Source organism: Hippopotamus amphibius, chromosome 15 (assembly GCF_030028045.1).
Source record: "Hippopotamus amphibius kiboko isolate mHipAmp2 chromosome 15, mHipAmp2.hap2, whole genome shotgun sequence".
Taxonomy (NCBI): domain Eukaryota; kingdom Metazoa; phylum Chordata; class Mammalia; order Artiodactyla; family Hippopotamidae; genus Hippopotamus; species Hippopotamus amphibius.
Genome location: NC_080200.1, coordinates 17,253,098 through 17,269,589, shown reverse-complemented (window position 1 = coordinate 17,269,589; position 16,492 = coordinate 17,253,098). Strand labels below are relative to the sequence as shown.

At 54.4% G+C, this 16,492-nt stretch overlaps 1 protein-coding gene across 17 annotated transcripts in view; it reads right to left on the bottom strand.

Moving 5' to 3' along the window:
* EPS15L1 (epidermal growth factor receptor pathway substrate 15 like 1) overlaps positions 1–16,492 on the bottom strand; it is a 100,564-nt gene that overhangs the window by 42,598 nt on the left and 41,474 nt on the right. For all 17 annotated transcript variants that reach the window (XM_057708682.1, XM_057708688.1, XM_057708696.1 and 14 more), the window contains 4 exons: positions 12,331–12,488; positions 9,656–9,812; positions 9,299–9,384; positions 6,341–6,413 (listed from right to left, as the gene is read on the bottom strand). In XM_057708682.1, coding sequence (XP_057564665.1) covers positions 6,341–6,413; positions 9,299–9,384; positions 9,656–9,812; positions 12,331–12,488 — 474 coding nt within the window. The remainder of the gene's footprint in view (positions 1–6,340; positions 6,414–9,298; positions 9,385–9,655; positions 9,813–12,330; positions 12,489–16,492) is intronic.

The following is a 16,492-nucleotide window of genomic DNA, read 5'->3' as shown; positions in this document are numbered from 1 at the left end:
GAGGGTTGCATGAATTTACTTGAGACTCTTTAATACGGGACACATCCAAGGTAACACTGTCACAGCCTGGGCTGGAGCCCCCAAGATGTGCTACAAAACCATACACTCAGCAGCAAACACTGCACACATCTCAGCGTGGCAGCCGCAGCTGAATCTCTCACAAAGTCCCTCCGCAAATATTTACTGATGGCCTATAAGAGGCCAGGCACCAGGAGAGGGGCTGGGTTCTGGCTAGAAGAGCTTTCCAGTGACATGCGGTCACGAGTGGGGCAGGCAGAGGCACCACCCAGACACAAATGAACTGAGACGAATGGAGAGCACGGGTGCTGTTGGTCAGTCGCGGGGACGTGGGGAGGCCAGACTGATGCTGCAAGGGTGGGTGGAGAAGAAGGAAGCACCACTTCGATGGACCCAAGGACGCACAGGTCGTAGCCAGGAGAAGAGCCAGGAACATGAAGGGTGGATGGGGCCACAGAGGACCCCGAAGAGAAGGGGATGTCGTGTTCCAGCTAGATAAAAGGAAAGCGGGCTCAAGAGCATCAGAGGCCGTGCCACACAGGCCACACCAGAGACGGCACTGACGTCTGCAGCGGGAAGTCCCTGCGGACGTCCAAACACGGGAGCAGGACATGATGGTTCTCAACTGCTGAAGCTGCTCCACGTGGGCTGTATCTATCAAGATGGCCAGTGGAGGGACTTCCCTGGTGGTCCAGTGGGTTAAGAACCCGCCTTCCAACGCAGAGGACGCGGGCTCCATCCCTGGTCGGGGAACTAAGGTCCCACGTGCTGCAGGGCAACTAAGCGCCGGCGCCGCAACTACTGAGCCCTCGTGCTCAGGACCCCTCGTGCCACAACTAGAGAGAAGCCCAGCGCCACAACAAAGATCCTGCGTGTGGCAACTAAGACCCAATGCAGCCAAATAAATAAATTTTTAAAATAAATATTAAAAAAAAGAAAAAAAAAAAAAGATGGCCAGTGCAGGTGTCCTCAGACTCAACTGTAAGACTTCTAGGGAAAGGATCCTAGAGGTGGATGCCGCAAGTAAAAACAAGCACTGTCTGTGATGGCAAAATCTGTCAACAATGCAAATTTCCACAGGCAGAGGAGGCCGGACTTACAGCACAGCCCACCCTGAGGGACACTGCACCTCGCACCCGAGTTACATCGTGAAATGAATGAGGCACGTGGCAGAGTGCACACGTGCAATACACACTGGCATTTAAACCAACAGGAAAGGGAGAATATGCACAGATGTCTCTCCTTGAACACACATGTGACCTTTCTGGATGGCCTCGTGGGAGCTGATGGGCTGCACCTCTGGGGCATAGGGGAGGACAGGAGGCGTCTCTGTCTTTGATTTTCAACCAGGCGAATGTCTTATGGGACGTCTTATCTACCTGTAAGATAGATAACTAAAGCAGAGATGAGATGGGAGAGGAGAGCGTGGCCTGAGCGGCTGACAGAGGGAGCAGGGATGGTGGCGAGGTGACTCAGGCTGGGGCTGAGGAAGAGGCGACGGCAGCCTGGGTGAGGTGGTGGCCATGGGAATCTAAAGAAGGGGTGGACTTGAGGGGACTGCTGCGGGGTCAGGGAGGACAGGAGGGGTGAGGCCGATCCCCAGGGCTGGCCTGGGCTGCCGGTGGCTGATGTCATTTCAGAAGAAAACCCGAAGGAGGTGCTGGGTCTCCCTCTCCCTGCTTTGAGGACAGAAACATCACGGCTCTCTCTCTCCTCTCTTGACAGCCAAAACACACCTCTGAGTTATTCTGGGGGGCTGGGTTCTCTGTTCACAAGGTTCCTTGCCCATGACCTTTAATTTGATGAGTGGATCTCGAGTGTGACAAGTTTGGGAGAGATAACACCGAACATTTGAAGGGAGGCTAGTGGCAGAGCAGAGACGTGGGTTTGCCGCATCTGAGGGAAGGACGAGTGATGGGGGAGGGGGAGACGAAGGAGGAAGGAGGGTCAGGCCCAGCGTGGCCGCCTGGGATGTCAAGGAATCTGGGCCTCACTCTATAATGGAGAAGCAGCCATGGAAAAGCCCATGGGAACACGACCCGCCAGCTTCTGGTTAGGACACTGGGCTCAAAGTAAGGGAAGTGTCTGAGCAAAGAGAAGACAGAAAAAGCCCAGACAACCTCCAGACTCAGTGTGATCCCCACTGGGATGCCAGCTGGCTTCTGACAAGCAGATTCCAAGATTCATAAGGCAACGCAAGGGATCGAGAAGAACCAAAACAGTCTAGGGCGATACCACCCTGAACATGCCCAGTCTCGTCAGAACAGCCGAAACAACCTCGAGAAATACAAAGTTGGAGGACTCACACTTTCTGATTTTAAAGCTTACGACAAAGCAACAGTAATCAAGACAGTGTGATCCTGGCATAAGGAAAGACAGGACTCAACGGGATAGAACTGAGAGTCCACACCTAAATCCACATGTCTATGACCAACTGATTTTTGAAAAGAGTGCCAAGGCCATTCAGTGGGGGAAAGAAGAGTCTCTTTAAGAAATGGTTCTGGGACAACTGGCCCTTCACGTGCAAAACAATGCAGTTGGACCCCTACTTCACACAATATATAAAAATTCACTCGAAATGGATCAAAGATCCAAACGTAACAGCTAAAACTATAAAACTCTTAGAAGAAAATGTGGGGTAGATCTTTGTGGCCTTGGATCTGGCAATGGGTCCTTGGATATGACACAAAAAGCAAGAGGAAAAAAACGGAATAAACTGGAAAATTTCTAACTTTTGTGCTTCAGGGAATTCCCTGGCAGTCCAGTGGTTAGGACTCCTCACTCTCACTGCTGAGGCCCCATCAAGGAAATGAAAAGACAATACAAAGATGGGGACATAACATTTAAAAATCATATATCTGATAAGGGAATTTATCTAGAAACTATAAAGAATTCTCACAACTCAGCTATGAAAAGACAAATCACCCCATGTAAAAATGGGCAAAGGATCCGAATTAGCTTTTCTGCAAAGAAAATACACAAACGGCCAATAAGCACATGAAAAGAAGCTCAGCATCATTAGGGACAGCATTTGGGGCAATGAGATACCACTCCACACCCACCAGGAAGGCCGTAATAAAAAAAGGGGACTATCACGTGTTGGTGAGGACGCGGAGAAAGTGGAATCCTCATGTTTTACCGGTGAGAATGAAAAATGGTGCAGCCACTTCGGAAAACAGTCTGGCAATTCCTCAAAGGGTTAAACACACAGTGACCACGTGACCCAGCAATTTCAATCTCAGTTTTATATATATATATCTCTCCCAAAGAAGTGAAATCACATGTCCACGCAAAAACTTGCAGGTTAACATTCACAGTGGCATTATTTGCAATAGCTAAAAAGTAGAAACACCCAAACAACCATCAACTGATGAAGAGATGAAAAAAACATGGTCTGGCCGTACACTGAAGTATTAGCCATAAAAAAGAATGAAGCACTAACATGTGCAACACCATGAAGGAACCTTGAAAACCACACTAAGTGAAAAGAGGCCAGACACAAAAGGCCACAGAGTGTATGATCCCATTGATACGAAATGTCCAGAACAGGCAAATCTGGAGACAGAAAGTAGACTAGTGGTTGCCAAGGGCTGGGGAAGGACTGGGACTGCTGATGGGTATGGGGTTTCTTTTTGGAGTGATGAAAATGTTCTGTAATTGACTGTGGCGATGGCTGTACAACCCTGTGCATATACTAAAAACCACTGAATTATACACTTTAAATGGATGAATTGTATGGTATGTGAATTACACCTCAGCAAAGCTGTTGTTACAAAAACAAAACAAAACAAAACAGTAAACCAGGCAAAGATGTCGCAGGTTGTCACTAGGACGGCAGCCATGGAAACAGAGAGATTACCCAGGGCAGGAGGGGGAAGGGGAGGCCTGTGGGGGCTGAAGCTGAAGCTCCCATTGCTTAAAACCAAACGTAAACTGACCGGAGGACCAAGGCTGCTACTTGACGCTGGGCCCTGACTTGCAGCCCATGCTACTGGGTGTGGCATGTGATCTGCTGGCCAAACCCATCTGGGAAAAGGCAGCAGGAACCAAAATTAAACCTGGTTTTCACAGGAGAACTTTAAAAAAAATATATAGTGTTCTGTCCCTGAGCAAGGAGCTCTCATCACACTACAGCAGAGCACAAACGAGGCTCCCATGGAACGGGGGCTGGCCTGGCTAGCGCCGGGCTCCCTCCAGCTCTGGGGCCTCCTGGGGTGCACAAGGATCCCAGCATCTCAAGGACTGAAGGAGTGTGCTGTCAGAGCCCGGCAGCGAGGGTTCCAGGCGGCCTTGCTGAGCCTGCCACAGACCAGAAGGGACAGCAAAGACCCAAAGGCCCAGAGAGTCTCTGCAAAGACCCAAAAGCTTTCTCAGAATCACCTGGAAGCAGATACCAGAGACCCGGTGACTGGTTTCCCTGGAGCTAAAGGACATCACAGCACCCAGATCCCTGGGTACAGGAATGCAAACCAGAGCTCGTTCAGAGTAACCCAGACACAATGGGAGGGAGGACCCCCCAGGCATCTGTGTGGCCCACTGGGCCAGGGCCAAGGCCAAGGCGACAGGGAAGATGAGGCCAGCTCCGCCACACCAAATAGCTGAAAGGATGGAAGGTGAGGTGATATGGGTGAAGGGGAACCGTGTCTGAGGGGTCAGTTTCAGGACACAGGTGGAAATCAGAGGGCTGAGGCGAGAATAAAATGACAGGATGAAATGTACAAACACCCAGAAAAATAAAGTCACTTCATCTATGGTCTCATACATCAGGGCTACCCGTCTGCGGCCTGTCAGGAACCGGGACACACAGCAGGAGGTGAGCGTCAGGGGAACAAGCGAAGCGTCATCTGCTGCTCCTACCCCTCGAATTACTGCCTGCACCCCCACCCCCACCCCCACCAGTCCATGGGAAAACTGCCTCTCAGGAAACCAGTCCCTGGTGCCAAAAAGGCTGGAGACCGCTGTCATAAAGGAAGCAGTTCATTTGAGCAAAAGAAAAAAAAAAAAAAACCACACACACACACACACACACACACACACACTTAAAGGCAGACACAGGCCGGTCCCTGCCTTCTGACCCAAAACATTTCAGGGGACCATCTAAGGCCCAGTCCTTGATGACAACATGGACAGAGTGAGAAGCCAGGGAAGAAGAGTCCGGACGCTGCACAGTGTGAAAGAGGGCCGCCAGCACCACGAGCCTGATGGAGTCAGGCGCTGCTTCCCCGGCCTGGCTCAGGTCGCCACTCGGGGGGTGCAGGCCGAGGCCAGGTGCTGCTCTTGGCACTGATCCTCGCTGCCAGGTGGCAAGACAGGGGCGGGGAGGCTGAGCCACCTGCCCGCCGTCTCCCAGGTGAGCTGTGGTGGGGTCGCAGTGCTGGCTGCTCAGCGTTGCACCTCCTTCCCCAGCTGTGAGCTCAGAGCACGCGAAGCCCTCACGCAGAGACTGCCAGGCCCAGTGGCACAGCTCAGCCACACCCTCAGGGCCCCACAGACAACTCGAGTCTCCTCACGACGGCAGAGCCGCCTCGACTCATTCAGACCTGAGACATCTCGGGAACCGATGTCTCTTCAAGGGCACAGCTCCCAGGCACTGACCACTGTGCTTCTGGCACCGCCTCCCTCTGCCCACACGAGGAGTGAGCGCTGAGCATGTGCTCCAGCCCACCGCCCAAGAGAGAAGAGCGCTCGTAACCAACGTCACACGAGGCCTAGAGATGTTAAGTAACTTGCCCAAGGTCACACAGCTGCTAAGGAGAGCAGGTTTGGGCCCGAGCAGTCAGACCCCCAGTGTCTGCCCTCACCACCACCCACAAGGAGACTCTCCAAGCAGGACTGTCCTGAGAACAGGTTAGAGGTCACTGTCTGAACCTCAAAACTTCAGGCTGAGTGAAAGAAACCAGATACAAAAGGCCAAATGCCATATGAATCTCTTTAAATGAAATGTCCAGAACAGGCAAACCCACAGAGAAAGTGGGTTCACGGCTGTCAGGAGCTGGGGGGGAGAGGTGGGGGTGCGGTGGGGAGTGACTGCTAATGGGGATGGGGTCTCCTTTTGAGGTGATGGAAATGTTCGGGAACTAGACAGAGGTGGTGGTTAAGCAACATACTGAATATGCTAAAAACCACTGAACTGTACACCTTATAATACAGTGGATTTTACATCATATGGAAAACTAAAAAATCACTTGGAAACTCCCAAAAGCTCGAGTTTCCAATGAGTGCACTGGTGCCCCTCTTTGCCCTGCTCCACCATCACTGCCGGGAACGCCCTGCGCTGCATTTGCTACAAGGTCAGTCCCACCAAAACCAACCACGTGCTTACCTGTACTTCGTTGGTTTTCTGTCTGATTGCCTCTTCCTTTTCTCTAATGTCTTGTTCCAGTGAGTATTTCTCTCTGTGTGTTTAAAAACAGTTCATGAAAGCACAGATAGAGTGAATGAGCGGACCGTCCCCCCAGTATCCCAACTTCTCAAGGGTTGACCCCGCGGAGGCGGCGGGGGGGGGGGGACAGAAGTCTAGGACCGCCCCCAGTGACCTCCTACATGACACCCTCCCTCCACGTGTGGGTGGAACCATGAGAATGCCATGAGGCTTTGGTCCCACCACGGCTGTGCAAGTCTTTTAAAGCAGAGGGTGTCAGAGCGACACCAAGGGTGAGAAGGGCTCGACGTGCCCCTGCGGACATCGAAGCTGGAGGGGGTCGTGAGAGAGGGGGCACAGGGCAGCCTCCCAGAGCAGAATGAGCCCTCAGCCACACAGTACAGAAAGGAGACCCCAGACTCCCAACTTTGAGGAACCAGATTCAGAGCCCCACCCACTCGGACGACACCTTGAAATCGGCCTTGTGAAGCCCTGAGCAGGGAGCCCAGCTGAGCCCGCTTGGACTCCGGGTCTACAGAGCTGTGCACTAATAAATCTGTGCTGTTGTAAGCCATTCCATACACAGCATGAGAAAACGAATACATTCTCTAAACCCTCTGTGCACTCACTCACGAATGGTGGGCAACAACTGCTCAGAAGACCAAGTGCTAAGGACACGAGGACACGTGAAGAGAGGCCCTGCTTTTGCAGAGGTCACAGGCCAGTGAAGGAGACAGGTGACAAATCGACACACAGATGCACACAACCTAAGCACCACAAAGGGAAATCCAACGGGACAAGGAAAGGGGATGAGGGTGTCCTGCCCAGGACGACCAGGCAAGGACTCTGAGGACATGGCCTATGAAAAGGAAATGTGATGGAAAAACATTCTAGTCGAAGGCAGCCGGAAGGCATAGCTCGACTTGGGGAGTCATGGTGAGGAGTCTGAGTGATGCAAAGTAGGGTGGGGAGTCCCGAGGGCTGGCAGCAAGAAGTGGCCGTGAGGGTCTCTGACCCTGGCAGCTGCCCCCGGCTACTCCTTCACAGGAGGCTGTGGCTGGCGCTGTGCACACCAGGCGCTTGGTGGGGCCCTGCCTGTCTGCTCAGCTGCAGACAGCTCCTCCAGGCAGCACCCAGCCTTGCTCTCCTCCTTGAAGACTGAATGTCTGTGTTCCCTACAAATTCACATGTTAAAACCCTAACCCCTCAACGTGATGGTTCTTGGAGGTGGGGTCTTTGGGAGATGATTAGGTGACTAGGGTGGAGGCCCCAGGAATAGGATTGGTGCCCTTACAAAAGACCCCGGAGGGCTCCTTGCCCATCCACCATGTGAGACCGCTGCGAGAAGACACTGTCTATGACCCAGGAGACAGGCCCCACCAGACACTGGATCTGTCTGCACCTCTGTGTGGACTTCTGGCCTCCACAACGGGGAGAAGCTTGTGTCTGCTGTTTAAGCCCCCCGTCCATGATACAGTTTGTTACAGCAGCCAGAATGCGCTAAGTGCCTGAACGGGCTGCCTCAGCACCAGAAACCTCACGTGGCCAAGATACCCTGCCTCCCCTGCTGGGAACCCCGCACTTGCTCAACAGTAAGTACCCCTCTGGGACACTGGGCCAGACCTGAAACAACCGTGAGCACCTACGTATTCATTTCCACCAGTCGAAGAACTACCTAACGATACAATGTGCTCTTTAAATCCAACCCATTACGACTGGGTCACGTCTCAAGGGGACAGGCGTGCTTTGCCACACCCCCAAGAAACAGGCTAGAAGGTCACTCTCAAAGCTACCCAGGCCCGGCTTCCGGCACACCCTTGCTCCACACACACTCGCCTCTCGCCTTCACAGACAAACGCTCCAGGCTGCCAGAGGCTGCACAGCTGTGAAGAGGCCGCCCTGGACTGACTCGGACACCACCGTCCCTTCCGAGACCCCCAGCCTTGCGTTACAGGGTCTCCTTCCTCCTCTACCTGTGGTGCTGAGTAACAGGCCCACCTGGGCTCTCAGACACTGGCCGTCCATCCTCACAGACCCGCTCCGCCTTGCCAGGCCGCACGTGCTGATCTCTGGTTTGGAAACAGGACCCCAGGGAGCCAGGGACAGAACGGGAGCCATCCGCTGGGCTGAGCATGAAGCAGAGTCTGGCTGCAGCAGGCAGCCGGGACCGAGGCTTTGCGGCTGGCCGGCCCACCGGACATCTGACCTGCCTTTGCTTCTCAGGGCTCTGCCCCTAAGCAGAGCACAAACCACACCCGGGGGGATCCAGCTGTGAGCGGGACCCAGTTCACTCTGGCAAAGTAATGCTGCTTTCATTTTTGGTCAAGAAACAATCCCTTTCCCGTGGAGGGCAGGGTGCCTCTGGCCCTTCTGCTTGTTGCACCCCACCCCAGGCTTCCCCCAGAATTCACTGGTAAGAGGATGCTGCTTTGAAGAAGATCACAGGGGCATAGAGGAAGGAGATATATTCTTTCAGGCCAGACTCTGAGCCCTTGTTTACAGGTGGGGAAACCAAGGCAGTGGGCTCTGGGAGTGAAGACAGAAACCTGGACACAAGGCCTCTCTCTCTCACACAGAGTTTACCTGTTGCTCCTAAGCCACAGTCTTGCTCTCTGAGACTCAGTCACTTTATGTGTTTGGCGATTACAAGGCCTTCCTGAGGTGGGGGTGGGGACACCCTGTGGCTGCCCAGCAACCACGTGCCTGAGACCCCACAGCCCACACTGGCTCCCACCGCGGATGTCAGTACTGGAGCTCACTGAGTCAGTACAGGATCCCGGGGGAATATGTGTCCCTCTGTTTCTGCTGAACAAACTCACGATGGTCACCTTGCCATGTGGCTCATGAGCCTCCGCTACTTCCGATGACAGCCTGGAACAGAGATTCGGAATCTGAGGGGAAGGAGACGCGTTAACATACCTTTGTAACTGGGCGATCTCTTGACTGATGTCATCAAGTTCCTTCACACCAGTAAACTCCCCCGATCCAAGAGAACTTGAACTGTCCTGGAACCAAATTCAGACACAAAATTAGAAATTGGCAAGCTGACCTCACCGCACAGCATGGGCTAGCAGGTCTTAAAATGAGGAATAAAACCATCCATCTCCAGCCCCCAACCTGGAAACCATCTGGGCAGCCCAGACACACCCCCCAGGGCCCTAGGGAAGGCTGGGCGGACGGCCAGCGCCCCCCTGCTCGGTGGGCGGCCAGTGCCACCTGGTGGCGGACTGAGGGAAGCGACGTGAACACGACTGGGGTGGGCCAGGGGCTACTCACCGGGATAGGAGTGCCCCTCTCTGAAGGCGGGACCATGTCCGGCGAGAGGGCTTGAGGGGGGTCGATGCCTTTACTGACCTTCTGCTGAATGAAATACATAGCTAACGCGAATTGGTCTTTGCTTAACTTTCCCGTTTGCCTCGTATCGGCCAGGGCCCTGGGAGAAACGTGGGGATGCCGATTACACATCACAGACACCAGGATCGGTTCCAAGTACACGGAACCCACACTTCTAAAACACGGACCACAACAATCAAACAACGAGCCGCAACTGCAGCTCCTTTTCTTCCTTCTTTTTTTAGATTAATTTCTTAATGGAGTATGGTTGCTTTACTGCGGCTCCTTTTCTACTGAACACCCCCCTCCTGGGGAGCAGTCCTGCCCACCCCCCCCCCACCCCCGACCAGAGCGTCAGAGCAGGAGGGGGCTCCTCTCCCGGCTGGAGAAGCGCCAAGCCCCACCCACGGGCCGAGGAGCCGGTCCCCCGGGAAGCCCTGTTAGCAGCTAGGAGACACGCAGCTGGCTCCTGACGACGTGCCGGCGGTGGACGCGACTCACATTCCTGTGTGAGTGAAGGCTGGGGCCGGGTGCACACGCAGCCTCTCAGCCGGTTCCGGCAGCCTTGGGTTATTTGAATGGCCTGGGCCGCTGGTCTTCAATAGGGGTGACAAGCCGCACTGGGGACAGGGCCTGGAAAGCCAGGCACGGCTACACAGGGGACAGCCCCTCACTACTACGGTGCCCGCTCCGTGGCCTTCTGGTGTCCTGGCAGATGGGCAAGGCAGCACGGAAGCTCTGCAACACCCGTGGTCACCGAGAGATGGCCATACGGGAAGGGAAGCCTCGTGCAGCCAGGACAAGGCCTCCACGTCTGTGAAAAATGTCATCCCTTCACTCATTCTGTCCACTCAACACGCAGACTTTTTCCCACTGCATGTAGTTACCATGAAAGCAATGAAACCATGGCCTAGTGCAGAGGGAAGAGCTGGCAACGTGGAACAGACTCAGGCCCAAACACTGTGAGCGAACAGGGCTGGTAGAGTTCCTCTAAATGTCACTATTAAAGACTGGTTTTAAAATGTCTTTGCTCTTGTCACCGTTCAAGGGTGGGCTGTGATCATTTCAAACTGCAACTCTCTCTCCTGGGTGTGCCGGCGAGGGCCAGTCCTGCCGCACACACAGCGCACAGTGGCTCTCGGGCCGCAGCCTCACCTCTCCGGCCCACCCCTGCTCCCCGGTCTCTGAAGGAGCAAGGGCTCCCAGGCCCACATGCGGGGGTGCTCTGTCCGCGTAAATGCGGGGCAGCGTTACTGTGCTTGCTCTGACACCACGCGACTGGCACAGTGCCGGGCACTGCAGGGGACAGGCCTACGTCCTCGTGTTGTCCCTGCAACCCTTCTAGGCATGTTCTCTGCACTTTGGTTACGCCCCCCTCCTCCTGGCCACCTGCAGACACACCCAGACTGTCCTTTCCCTGGCCTGATAGTTACTCTGGAGCTTGCGCTTTCTGTCCTAGCCCTTTGCTCCCTGTATGCAACGCCTTCCAAGTGCCTTCTTTTAATCCAAGCGTATTCGTGATTTCGTTGTGTCATTTACGTGTGGTCATGTCACTTACAGGTTGAGATACTTGTTATAAATTACTCTCCTTTACGTTACGATTGGGCCATAATCTGAATCCCGCGCACAGGCATTTTCGGGTGATAAAGGGGCACTGGATCTGAAAGGCCTGACAGAGACTGCCCCTGACTCGCCACAAGGGGCTGGGCCTCCCCCAGTCTTTTGCTGACTGACTAGCTGTCGTGTGCTTCTGGAGAAGGGACAGCCCGTTTTCTCCATCGGGGCCTCACCTCACACCATGACCATCTCTGAATTACTGTTAAGGACAGTTATTTCCCCAAATCACTCAGAGTGAGTTTCACAGCTCTATTCGGGGGGGTTCACCCCTCCAGAATTACATGGAGATTCTCTTCTTACAACTCGCAAGTGAAGGCCTCTAAGGGAGGGCTTTCTGCCCTGAGGAGACAGCTCGGAAGCGACTTTCACAGCTGGCCAGTTACAAAAGGAGACATCCAGGTGCCATGAAGACTGCGCTGCTGGCCCGGGAGCGAAGTGGGAGCGAAGGTGGCTCCTTGATCAGCCCTGAGGTGCAGACCAGCGCCTCACCCTCCCCACCAGCCATCTCACTGGTCTTCACGGGGCAGGGCCTCCAGGGGAGGTGGCCACAGCCCTGATGCTCAGGGTGGCCCTGCCAGAGCCTTCTCGGCCCTTACTGCACACTCCCCCCAGAGGGGGGTGGGGCCAGCACGCCGCTGGCTGTGCTGAAGACTGCATAACCACTAGCAAGAACCCACACCAGGAGGGGATACGGGGATATATGTATAAATACAGCTGATTCACGTTGGTGTACCTCAAAAAAAAAAAAAGAACTCACACCAGAGCTCTCTAGAGGGACAAAACCGGAGCCCTTCCTGCTGGAGGAGAGCGCACCGACGTGCACGGAATGCAGGAGACAGGCCTTGACACTCGGCCCTGACTGCTGCCCCCTGCTGTCCTGCTCATCCCCTCCGGCCCTTCACACCAAAGTCTCACTCAAAGGGTGAGCCGCCCACAGCCAGTACTTCCACACAACGGGGCCCCCGACACTGAGGAGCAGATGGCCGTCTATCTGCCCTTACCATATGTGTGCTAGAAGGTTCTGGGTGAGGCCCGAGTGCATGAATATCTCCTTCACCTCCTGGCCGCTCACATAGCCGTCCAGGTCCAGGTCGGTCTTCAGGAATATCTCATCAAATCGCATCTTGTCCGCCACTGGCACCACCCAATTTACTGTTGGCTGAAAGGGGTTTTTCAGAAGTTAGTCCTCAAGCTTTTTACCACCTACGGATACACACTACTCAAGTGTTTTCACGCTCATTTTAGCAGAAAACCCTCCACAAGCCAAGAGGGCAGACAGGATCCCTGTTCTTTAAGAGGGGAAAATGAGGCTCGGCGAGGTTGACACGGCCTTGGCCACTCTCGCCCAGTGGCCAGCCTGCGCCTCTTTCCTCCCCATCACAGTGCCCTGAAATCTGCACTGAGAGGGACGTAAAGACCCAGCAGGTCCATCTGCCAACAACCCTTCCATCCCCGCTGCCTGGGATGCAAAGGAAAGCCTTCTGCAAAGGAAGATGATCCCTTTCCAGGAGGGGTTTCAAGTGCACCAGAGAGGACCCTCCTGACCACTCATTTTGGAAGGACTGCTCCCGAGAACCGGCCCAGCGCCCATGCCAGCCTTCCTGGCCTTCTGTCTCCCCGCTGCAGATCTTCTCTGCGGCTGCAGGGGAATTCTCAATGCCCACAGTTACAGGATCCTGCACTCCATCCTTCTTTGACCCTGACCCCACTCTCTGCGATACATCAGACCCCTCTGTGAGGTGTCCGTACACACAAGGCACTGACAGGCAGTGAGTGAGGTTGATATGGAAACTACACCCGTAGGACAGGCAAGCACTCCGGGCCCGTGGTGCTGGTGGGGGAGCCCGGGCCTCTGAGGAGCACACCCACTACCTGTGAGGGTCCCACCACCCACGAGGGCCCTGCTGTGGCAGACGAAGCTGAGAGCCCAGCAAGCTGCTGTGACTTTGATGGCCTTGGGGCTCAGCCACCCAGTGCACATGTGACCTCTCATACCACCTGCTCGAGTTCTAGTTAAGAAAGGCAAATGCCAGGGTCCACCAGGGCCAGAGCGCCTCAAATTCAGAGGTATCCAGGCCCCTTGGGCACTTGGTGGCAGGCTCCTTCAATTGCTTATTCTAGGCGTGTCACCTCTGACCCTCAGGGCTCCCATTGCACCATGTTTCACAGCATCTCTCCCCTTTTTTCTAGAGATGTTTCCTCTCATCTGCTTTTTCTGACCAGGTCTCTCTTGTCCTCTAAATCCAGTGGGATCCTGATGTGAGCAACAGGAATCCAGAAAGCAAGTTTGGGAAGAAAGGTAGTAACACATTACCCAGGGTTTGGGGCAAGGAGTAGAATGATTTAGGACAGCAAGGATTTATTAAGAAAAAATTCATCAGAATTTACAGACCAGATTCAAAAAGCAAGGGCTCAGACAGCAAGAGCTGAGATAGCATTTTTCCTATTGCATTACGGGAATTTTCTAAGCTACCTCAGGTCAGTTGTGGAACAGGTCAGAGGAGATTGAAGATGCACATAAAGGGGCTCTAATGAAGAGGCTTGCTGTCTTTAAGTCAAGAGCCTGGAGCAAGCTAATACGCTGACGCTGAGATGCCCACGAAAGAAGCAGCAGTGGACAGACAAGCTGAGCCGAGGGGGGAATGGCTCCCGGGTCCCATGGGCCCCAACAAATCACGACTCTGGGATGACAAGGGTCCAGACATTTGCTGCTCAAACACAATGAACTTGCTGCCTCATTTCCAGGGTCTTGGGGTATGTCAGCAGCAAGAATCCAGTGCCTATCCGGCTAAAAATCCAACACTGGACAACCTCCCCCTTGGAGCTAGGCCTCCCAGAAAGCGCTGGGTTTAAGGTCAGCTTAGCTGCGGCAGGCCTCCAGTCAACGGAAACCGACCCGGTGGCGGGAAGGGGCTTCCCCCGACACCTGGCCACGAGGGCAGGACTGGGCAGCCCTCTGGGGGCCCCAGGTAGGCATCACTGGCCTGCGGATGAGGAAAGCAGGGGAGGCGAAAGCATGGGTCCACAGCAATGCCCATTCTCATGTCTGCAATTCCACCAGCTGCCTCTGTTCCTGGGGCAGGGGACACAAACGTCCCCACCTCAGACCCTAAACAATGACCACTAGTCCAACTGGTCTACTCGGGGATTCTGCAGCCTGCTCCTGGGATCCAGGGAGAGCCACCAGATCACCAGGAGGCAGGTTATGAGGCTGGCCAACCTGTACCCATCAGCAAGTTCAGCCCCACTGGCTTCCTAATCAGTAAAACACACCCCACCCAGCCTAACCTACGGTACTTAAGAACTCTCGGCAAGAATTCTGCAGGCTTATGGTGTTGGGTCTCAGAAAACAGCAGCTCATGCAGGTTTAAGTAAGTGGTCCCGGCCCCTCCATCTCACCATCTCCTGCTCACCTTCTTCCTGTTTCAAGAACACACGGAGCATTCCCACTTCAGAGCCTCGCCATACGCTAGTTCTAGGACGGCTTCTTACCAGTCAGGTGTCAGCTCAGATGTCACCTCGGCAGTAGCCCTCCAGCTGGCCCCACCTTGTGACATCAGACCCCCTCCTCACCCCGACACTTCCAGGCCAGGCCCTGTTCTGCTTTCTCACGACTGGTGGACCCTCCTTAGTTCACTGATTCGCTCACCGTCTGCCTCCCCACAGAGAGCAGGGGCCCAGCAAGTGCGGGGCTCAGCTGGTGAGCTGGTAACGCTGCCGGGGCTGGGCCATCTGGGGCTGGGCTCCTTCACAGAGAGCCACACATGACTCACCAACGGGAGGCCACGCCCCTCCAACTGGCCAGGGCAGTGAGGGGAGCTGTTAGCCCCTACGGCCAAGTCTCATCAACCCCCTCGGATCTCTTTTTTTGACTCTAGGATATGAGGAGCTCCTTGAAAATGAGCCTCGCAAGTCGAATTATTTAACTTTAAAAATATGTCACGATCAAAAGAAATCATTTCTTATGTCCATTTCTATCACATTCCAAACGTGCACACTGGTGCTGGCTCGCCTTCTTGTCACAACTCAGTGCTTCGCCTTTGAAACCACAAGTGAGGCAGAAAGCGAGGCACGATTCCAGATGTAACGCACGTTCTTGCATGTTTTAGACAATCTCAAAGGCGCCCTTTTACAGAGAGCCCATTCCAATGCTGCCTTTGCCGGAACAACAAACATCTCCTCTGAGAGAGAAGACACTGCCACGTGGAGAGCTGGAGCCCCTCCTGTCTTCCCAGCACGGGAGGGACGCCTCCCTCATTCACCTGATTTACTCAACATATTTTTACTGAGCATCAACGTACCAGAGATTCTTCTAGACGCCGAGATTATGATCCAGAACGAACTCTGCTCTCGTGAAGCTAATGGTGGGGGGCTGGGGGGGAACGGGACAGATGATACATAAGTAACCGTGTAACAGGCCAGGTGTGGGAAACCTGTAAGAGTGCAGGCAGAGGACGGCCCGCGGCCACACCGGGCTCCCCAGATGAGGTGCCCCGTGAGCACGGGCTTCATGACGCCAGGTGCTCAGTACAATCTGGGGACGTGCCCTCCCAGCAGAGGGTCTGCCTGAGGCGGGAGGGGCAGAGAGGTGAGTAGAGAGCCCGGAGGTAGGAGCGTGCGGGGCGGGGGGGGAAGGTGGTATCTACGTGTGAGAGAGTGAGAGAGTGAGTTCGGAATCCCTGTTGCTATGGTCTAATGTTTGGGCCCCCGTCCCCTCAATTCATATGTTGGGAGTCCTAAGCCCCAACGTGATGATATTAGGAAGTAGGGCCTTTAGGGGGTGATTAGGTCGTGAGGGCAGAGCCCTCACGAGTGGGATCAGTGCCCTTATAAAAGGGACCCAGGGAGCTTCCGTGTCCCTTCCGCCATGGGAAGACACAGCAAGAGGACGGCCATCTGGGAACTAGGAAGTGGGCCCAGCAAACACCAAATCTGGCTGGCACCTTGATCTTGGACTTCTAGCTTCCAGAACTGTGAGAAATAAGTGTCTGTTGTTTAAAAGCCACCCAGTCCGTGGCATTGTTACAGCAGCCAGAATGGACCAAGGACACCTGTTGTAAAGATTTAGTTTAATCACAGACTTTACCCTTCTTGGGTTACAAACTACTTGCTCCTGAGAAACATCTTGCTGGGACTCTACACAGCAGTGCAAACAGCTGCTCT